Source organism: Limulus polyphemus, unplaced genomic scaffold (assembly GCF_000517525.1).
Source record: "Limulus polyphemus unplaced genomic scaffold, Limulus_polyphemus-2.1.2 Scaffold685, whole genome shotgun sequence".
In the NCBI taxonomy this organism is placed as follows: domain Eukaryota; kingdom Metazoa; phylum Arthropoda; class Merostomata; order Xiphosura; family Limulidae; genus Limulus; species Limulus polyphemus.
This window is the reverse complement of record NW_013666295.1, coordinates 464,201-473,535: the sequence shown is the minus strand read 5'-3', so window position 1 is coordinate 473,535 and position 9,335 is coordinate 464,201. Positions and strand designations below refer to the sequence as shown.

Genomic DNA, 9,335 nt, shown 5'->3' with positions numbered 1-9,335 from the left:
GTCTTCTCCATGGGAAGGCCCATATGACATAGTGGATCGTCTCTCAGACGTTACTTTCCGAATAAAATGTGGTCGGCGAGGTAAGCCAAAGGTGGTGCATGCCAACAGGTTTTGGCATTATAATGGTCCATGACATTTCAGTTGGAATGAAGTGAATAACAGAATAAATGACGCTGCTGAAGATGTGTAACCTGAAAAAGCCACTGTCGAAGAAGAAACTCTACCCGGTTTTGAGAAGGGAAACAGTGAAGCCCTTGATGAAGTTACTACCACTGATGTGACTGTTACCGATAATAGGACATTTCCTGATGGAGCAGATGAACCCCACGTAAAGCAGAAGCCAACGAGAAAGAGACCAGTACGGAAGAAGATACGTCCTGTAAAATTAAGAGACTTTGTTGAATTTTAGTTTTGTGTTTGTAAATTCTATACATTTAATTAAGTTATTGTTAATTATCTATTGGTTTAATGTAAGTGGCTATTGTTCGCGACGAACAATACTAAGGAAAGGACAGTGTTACGACAGCGGAAGTCACGCGACGCTGGAAGCATGTGCGCTGGAGTTTCTAGAAGGATCATGTTTCTTCCTGGCAACTCTAGTCTTTTTACGCGCCCTCTATTTCAGTATATAAGCAGGCAAATAAAGCGAGATAATTAATCGGAATTGAATTGCAGACAGGCAGAGATAGAGACGGACAATTGAGTCAAGCGCTGTAGTTACCGTAAGTAAAGTGCTTGAATCGTTGTGAATTATAGCGTGTGTTGAAGTTGAAATGAGTGTGGAAATTAAGTGTATTGCAAAAGTTGTATTGAGACAGAATAAACTAGTTTTATTTAAGAAAGGACTTGATTCGCTAAAGTTTCATCCGAAAGATATTATACGGGAAATTAACAAACGACCAGATAGGTAACAATATTGTGTTTCTTACTTTGCCATAAGTTGGCTGTAATGTTGAGGAATTGGCTAACTCTCTTTTCTTTAGTCTCTTGGTCTTTACCAATTTTGAGTTTTTATCAGGAAATGGCGTTTTGACCTATTGAATTCTTCTGACAATGATTAATGAACGATACGTCGAGATTCGTAGTGTCTCGATCCACTGAAAAACTAAACTTTTAGCAGATATGTTAATTGCAAACCAACATCAAGGGTTTATATATTATATATTTTACAATGAGAGTTTTTTGTTATATTTCTTGTGTTAATAGAAGTACAAAAGTTTGGCTGAGAGTTGTGAAAATAATTTATATATATATATATAATGATCATTTTTTATCATCTTGTATCAAGACTTCTTCAACCTACGTATTTTTCTGACATATATATATATATAATAACTATTGTGCCACCAGATGGCTAACATATAGTGGTTTAATTTAGGAAAATAGGAAACAAGATCCAGTATCGTTATTGGTATTAAGGAGGAGTGATCGGCTGTTCATTAAACATGCATGACCTGAAATTTCAATGTAGTAATGAGTTTCTGATATTTATTATTTCAATAATTCTAGTAGTTCAAGGTTTGAGAGATCCATATAAAACTTTGGGCGTAAAATCCTCAGCTTCTGTACAGGAAATAAAGCAAGCGTACAAAAGGCTTGTAAGACAATGGTAAGTTTATTATCGACTGAAACTGAAACAAATTGGATCAAATCGTCATCCAAAGAGTCAGACTCAGTCAAAGACAGTTTTTGTTACCGACTGTTTCTGATATATTGTTGGGCCTAATTACATCACAACTCAGATAAAAAATTATTGTGAATGATCAGAATATATTCAAAAGAAGATATCTCTAGCCTAATACTAATAGTAATACTCGTACTTGGCATGATATCAGTAATATTACTATTATAGATATCAGGCCAAGTACGAGTACGACAGTGTCAAATTGTAAAACTAAATAAAAACAAAAAAACCTAATATGATTTTATTGATTTTTTGTTTAAAAATAAAATTAGTTTACAAATTGCTTTTGTGTGTTACTATTAGTATTAGCCCCAGTTGTGTGTGCCATCCCAGCTTTGGTGAGATTCATAATCATACGCCAAGCCTCAAGAAGCTGTAAGTGTAAATTTGTAAGGATAACATAAACAGTAAAGGAAATGTATAATAATTATTGTATATGTTTTGCTTTTATATTGACGGTTCTTGATGATTCCTTATGGTTAGTCAGTGACAGTATTTAGTAAGATCCAAGTATAATTATTGAACTTTGGTCTAATGCTTTCACAGTCACATATTGCTGAATTTTTACTTCATGCTTCTTTTTGTAATTAATTACAGAAAAAATGGTTTTAAACCTTGTGTTTATGATTTATGTTATGTAACATATCTTTTAAATTTTAGATAATACACAGGACTTATGATAATTAATATTATTGTTGTAGGCTGGGACTTTTGCATACTTTTTTACTACATAATTTGAACAGCAACTATAATGAAAATGGCCCTATATATTTATCTTAAATGAGGTGCAAGTCCATGAAGCCTTACTGTTGGTGTCATTGTGACCTTGACCTATACTGTAGAGTGTCTGTGGCTAAGGAAATAACAGTAGAGCAACACCAGTGCATCACTTGGTGCATACAATCTGGATCATGCATTTACATTTAAGAGATTGTTTTAGTACAAAATTAGAAATTGTCATGCCTGAAATCGAGAAAGTCAAATTAGATTTCACAACCATGTGTAAAAAATTTGCAGATAACAATATTATTTTTAAGATAAAAAATGTTATTTTCTCAATAGAATACTTCAGGAACAAAACTGAAGAGGAAATACAAAATTGGGATTTTTTGTTGTAGTTTTTGCACACACACACACACACACACACACACACACACACACAAAAGCATATATATATACTTTTGTGTATAAAATGTAGATCAAATAAAGTTGTGAAAGGTTGAGGGAATACATTTCTTTGAAAAAGATGGACAACTTCAACTTTAGTATAAAGAACATATAATACTTGAACCTGTGAAATATTTTTATATTAAGAATTAAAATAAGATACAGTATAACCTAAGAATATGTATCATATTCTGGGTATGAAACTGTTAAAAATTAATACTGTTGTGAAGCCTTACCATTTTTAAGCTATTTTACAGATCCTGATTTTTCTTATTCATTACTAAGGGAAACTTTTGGTTGCTGTAAACTCAGTACAGCTATTGGGTATACAGTGAACAATTAAAATATAATGGCAGGCATTCAGCCTAGGTTACATGGTTTGATTTATTGTAAACTCAATGAATTAATGAAACTTTTTAATGTCAGAATTAAGCAATTGAAGCCAAGAATTATAACTAAAACTTACATTTATATATCTATCAATTAGTAAATTAATTTGGTTTGAGCATTAAAAATTTTGATAGAGACACTGCAGATTCCCTGTAAAACTGTTTCATTTCCAAAGCAAAGGTGTAAGACAGTGTAGAACTATATATGCAAGAAACTTATCACAAAATGCTTTGAGTTATTGTATAACTATGTAAGTAATGTAAACATATACCACAAGACATGAATTCACATGCAGTATATTTTATAGGCCAAAATTAATGGTTATAATACATTAACTTAGGAAAATTTGACAATTTACCACCACAAATGTCACACACACATTTAGACCTCTAGTTGAGTAAGCTTATCAGATAATGGTTTTAACTTGATTATAAACATGTATACATCAAGCTAAACTTTAAGCATGAATTAATTAAGATTGTAATCTTTTATATTAATATACACTAACCTTCTGTGCAATTGTGTGGGTCAAAGTGAACATGCCATGACATCTTACAGAGTGCTATTCAAAATGGTATTATGTATTTGCTGTTAGAGTTATCAACTGCTCATTTTAACCTAAGTTATCAATTTAGCAACAGTTTGTGGTAGAGAACACTAAATACCAGATATCGTGTGCAGGGATACGGAAAAAAGATATGTACATTTTGGAGGTTCTAGAGGATATGCAAATACAATGTCCAAACTGTATGATAGTCAAAAGTATTTCTACACTTCACATGAACATCATCTTGCACTTGAACTTGTCAGAGTGTGATTCAGGCTTACTTCATCAATTCACAGACATATCTTGAATACAATTACTTTTGGAACACATCTAACTTTTTGTGTACAAAAAAACTTGTACATTTTACTAAAAGTTTGCCACATGTCATGTAAATACAAATAGTAAATTTGGATTTACAGTCAACATTCTTTCTTCAATATGGGGTCAGGCAATGCATCCATATTCAGTTAAACATTTAACTTGGGTTAAAATGTTTGGTATTCAGCTGTGACTTATAAAAGTGTTATCATAAACCATATATTACACATATGTATCTGTCTCAATGTTAGTAGGCCTGTAATACAAGTTTACCAGTTGTCCATGTATGATCTCACAATGCATCTCTGTAACTTTAGCATTGTAGTTTATCTAATGGTAGCCACTAAAAGCATCTTAAGTTAACAACCAGTTGAATTTATCAGGTAAAGTTAGTACCACACACATATCCATAGAGTTTGAAAAGCTTGGTGACATAAGTAATTCATGCTGTTAGCCACGGTGGAAGTTAGACCAGGCCGACTGGCTCTCTTTGAACTCTCTCTCTTGGAACTTGATCCTGCTGTTGTTAATCTTCCATCTATTAATGACTGCATGGAGGCAGTAATTGATTGCTTCATTCAAGCAACTCCAACCTGTCAGCAGACACGGAAAGCTCAAAAACGGGCCTGGGATACTGTTCGCAGGTATCCCACTCTTTCCAACTGCATCACTTTCCAGCTGACCCATGCCCATTCTTGGCAGGTCAGATGCCTAAGCCAAAAAGGATCTTGAATTAAGTTCATAACTAGCATCTCTTCTACTGCCAGTTCCAAAGTCATATAGGTTAAGATTTGGAAGGTATTCTTCCCATCCCCTTTTCATCTTGCTCTCCAGTGGCCAGGAAGTTGCTGATGTGCAGAACATCACCCATACTCTTGGTGAGAGCTTTTCTCGTGCATCCAGCACTTCTGTTTCTTCCACTGCCTTCTTGGCCATCAAGTCTCGGGCAGAGAAATTGCCTCTTTCCTTTCAGGCCAATTGTCTCAATAACTATAATCTTCCCCTTACACTGGTGGAACTCAAAACTTGCTCTTCATTGGTCTGGCAGTTCATCTGTTGAACCTGATGATGTTCACTATGAGATTCTGTGCCATCTTTCTCCTGCCTCTCTTGCTATTCTTCTGGTTGTTTTTAAATTTGGCAGGAGAATGTTTTTCCTGATACTTGGCACCAGGCTATTGTACTTCCTTTCTCTAAACCTGGGAAGGATCCTAAATTCTTTCTAATTATCCTCCAATTGTTTTGACTAGCTGTCTCTGTAAGGTCCTAGAGAGGATGGTTAATGCTTGTCTTGTTTGGTTCCTCAAAACAAACAACCTCCTTTTGCCCACCTAGTGTGGTTTCTGTTGACAATGCTCCACCTTGGACCACCTGATTCGACTTGAAACCTCCATCAGGTAAGCCTTCCTCAAGAGAGAACATCTTGTTTCCATGTTCTTTGACCTTGAGAAGGCTTATGATACCATGTGGAGGTATAGCATTTTGCGGTACCCCATATGGGTTGCATGGCCATTTACCCATTTTTATTCAGAACTTTTTACTGGACAGGTGATTTCAAGTCTGTGGGGGTTCGACTTTTTTCCCTTCTTTTACACAGGAACTTGGCGTCACTCAAAGCAGTGTCTTGTGTGTCACACTTTTCAGTATCAAGATTAATGCTATCACTACACAACTTCCTCCTACTGTTGGAAACGGGCAATATGTCAACGACTTCCACATCTCATGTCGGTTGTCAAACATGAGGTTTATTGAGTGACAACTTCAGACTGCCCTCAATCTCTTGTTGAAGTGGACCACAGCAAACAGTTTACCTTTTCTTTTTTCAAAACTACATGTATACATTTTTTCACCAGCAGGCCTACACTGGACTATGGGTCTCTGGTTTATGGTTCTGCCAGGACCTTAGCCTTGAAGATGCTGGACCCCATTCACCATCTAGGGCTTCAGCTCTGCACAGGAGCTTTCTGCACTTCTCCAGTCCAGAGTTTATACACTGAGTCCCACAAACCTCCTCTTCACCTACTGCTGTTTGCAGCCAGTATACTACCAAGCTTTGATCCTTACCACAGCATCCCACCTAGGGTTGTGTCTTTCTTTCTCTGTAGGTCATACTCTTTCAGAATAGATGGTTTGCAATTCCTTGTTTTGCCTTTCGTATCCAGGCACAACTGGAAGAATTTGGTTTGGCATTGGATAATGTTGCTATTCCCAATGATCAGCCCATTCCACCATGGCATTTTACCATCCCCAAATGTGATCTTTCTTTGAGTCATCAGGGGAAGGTGGATACTCCTGATTGGAAGTATCATCTTCTCTTTACTAAACATCTTTCAAACCATCCTTCTATTTCCATTTACATGGATGGTTTGATATCAGGTGACTCTGTAGGCTCTGCCATGGTTTGTCGTGGCTCAGTGGTTGCTCACAGGATCCCCTATACAGTTTCTGTGTTCCTTGCCAAGTTGTATGCCATTTCTCTTGCCCTGGATCATGTAGAAGCTATGCAGTAAACTGACTGTACTATTTACACTGACTCTCTTAGCTCTCTACTGGCCCTAGAATCACTTATCATTAGTTCTCACCCTGTTCTTGTCAATATTCAAGAATGACTTGCCCAATTTTCTCATCTTCCATTACTATCCAGTTTTTATGCATACCTGGCCATGTTGGTATTTGTGTGAACGAGCTCGCTGACACCGCAGTTAAGTCCATCTGCTCTGGTGCCGTCACAGCCATGCCTATCCTGTATATGGACTATGGTCCTGTATTGAAGGTTCAACTTCTTGCCTGTTGGCAGTCAATTTGGAGTGAGCAATGTCATAACAAGTTTATCCAGATCAAACCTTATGTCTTTTTTCCATAAGGATTGGAAGGAAGAAGTTGTCCTGGCTAGGCTATGCATTGATTACACTTTCTTAACCCATTGTTTTCTCTTATCTGGGACTGATTCATCAATATGTGGCTTTTGTGGCACTCAACTCACAATAGCCCACATTTTACTGTCATGCCTTCGTTATGACTCTGAGCAACGGCACCATTTTAGACATGTGTTTTCTAAGGGTTTAGCCTTGACATTGGCCTCACCATTAAAAAAAAAGATGATGCATTAACACTATTAATTTCCTTTACAATCTTAAACATATAAATCACATCCTCTTTAACTCTACCATTTTCAAGAGAAAATTATTTCAGAGGTCTTAACCTCTCTTCATATGACAACTTTTCCATCCCAGGTATCATCCTAGTAGTCATCCTATGAACCCTTTTCAACAATCCATTGTCCTTTCTAAAGTAAGGGGCCCAAGACTGAACTCAGTACTCCAAATGTGGTCTAACCAATGACCTATACAATGTCATTATAACCTTTAGACTTTTATTTCTGAAAGTAAAACTTAAAATGATATTTGCTCTACAATTAGCAACAGTATATTGCTTGGATGGCTAAAGAGACTAAACAACCAGAACATCAAGATAATTTCCTTACATAACACTGTTAAGGTTATTTATTCCCATCAAAATTATACTCATAATTCGAATTGTAATATCCATCATGCATTACTGTGGTATTATTATTATTATTAAAAGCCATCTGCCATTTATTTACCCTGCTCTCCAAATAATCCAAGTCATCTTGTAAACCAGTAGCATCCTCCTCACAGCCAGGAACTCTCACTCGTTTAATATTATCAACAAATTTAAATAATTTATTGACTAATCCTTCATCTATATCATTGATATAAATTAAAAAGAGCAAAGGTTCTAACACTGAGCCCTGAGGTACCCCACTTGTGACATGAATCCAACTTCACTGAACTTAATTTATAACAACCTTATGCTTTTTTCCATCTTTAGCCAGATTTCTAACCAATGAGCCAATCTATCCTCCACACCTACAGAGATAACTTTTAACAAGCCTGCTATGTGGCACCTTGTCAAATGCTTTCTGAAAATCTAAATATAACAAATCCACATCTGTACTGATATACAGTAACCTCTTCAAAGAATCTCAAGAGATTAGTAAGCAATATTTTCCTAAACCCTTTCGAAACAGGTCATAGGTGAAAGGCCATGTCATCTAGTTTGTTGACTTGCATTCAAAATTTTATTGAATTACTATTTCATGAATTTATGTCAATAAGTTGATATCAAACTGTAGATTATAATTCAAATTTTAGAACTATACATTACTCAATTTGTTAATTTAAAAGTAAAAAAACAAAACGCGCGTGTGTGTCACGTGGTATGTTGAATGCAGCACTGGTTCATATTAGATGTTTGTGAAGTCAAAATATTAATTCTATAGTTTTGTACAAATTAGAAACTCAAATTACAGATATCAACAAGCTAGAATATAAAATAAAAAGGTCTTATCTTTTCTGTTTGCTAAGATATTGCTCAAGTAATAAATCAAACACAGTGGCACCCCACCCACCTCTTTCCATTTTTGGAAATGCTCCCATATATACATTTACTTCTATATATGACATGAATAACCAATTGGAAGCTCAGAATGTCCCCTAGTGGTTTTCTCAACATTTCTAATGCGGCTAGTGCCAATTCTTTCTTTTGAACCAAGATTTCAATGAGATAGGTTGTGTCTTTAGTCTGCATGAAATTTCATATTTTTGATAAGAGTAAAATACATCTTAGTTTCCAAGCTTGATAAACTATAGTAGAATTATATGGTATTGATGTAGAAATTTAGGATTTTTTAGTTATTCACATGTATATATAAAACCTAAAAAAATTTTGTTTCATATCTTTCACGTGCAAAATTTTTAAAGGCTTAGCACCCTACATCAAGCAGCAACCAAGTACGAAGGTCGTAACTAGAAGAGATAATTGTTTGTTTTACTTCTTTATTTGCTGTTTTATGTTTTAGGAAAAATAACTTTAAGAACTTATTTCAAAATAGTAATAATCTGTATACATATATAATGTATAATAATTGAAATGTGAATGTATTTTACAGAATACTAATCAACTAAAACACAGCCAGGACAAGTTACTTTGTACAGACCAAAGGTTACCTTTATGTTATTTCATACGGTAACATTATTGCATGTGAGCCACGCCATTGTAACTTCCATACTGTTAGCCAGGCACAATTGAAAGGTCAATATAATAAAAATAATAAATATATATAAATGCATAAGGTTATGAGCCTTAAGCTATTTCATATAAACATTTATGTTTTTGTGTTATAATGTGTGTTCATTCTAGAATGAA

At 35.1% G+C, this 9,335-nt stretch overlaps 1 protein-coding gene across 2 annotated transcripts in view; it reads left to right on the top strand.

Moving 5' to 3' along the window:
• Window positions 1-1,395: 1,395 nt before the first annotated feature.
• Window positions 1,396-9,335, top strand: part of LOC106459946 (dnaJ homolog subfamily C member 16-like) — a 153,401-nt gene continuing 145,461 nt past the window's right edge. For both annotated transcript variants that reach the window (XM_013919618.2, XM_022386521.1), the window contains exon 1: window positions 1,396-1,609. In XM_013919618.2, coding sequence (XP_013775072.1) covers window positions 1,446-1,609 — 164 coding nt within the window. In that variant the 5' untranslated portion in view covers window positions 1,396-1,445. The remainder of the gene's footprint in view (window positions 1,610-9,335) is intronic.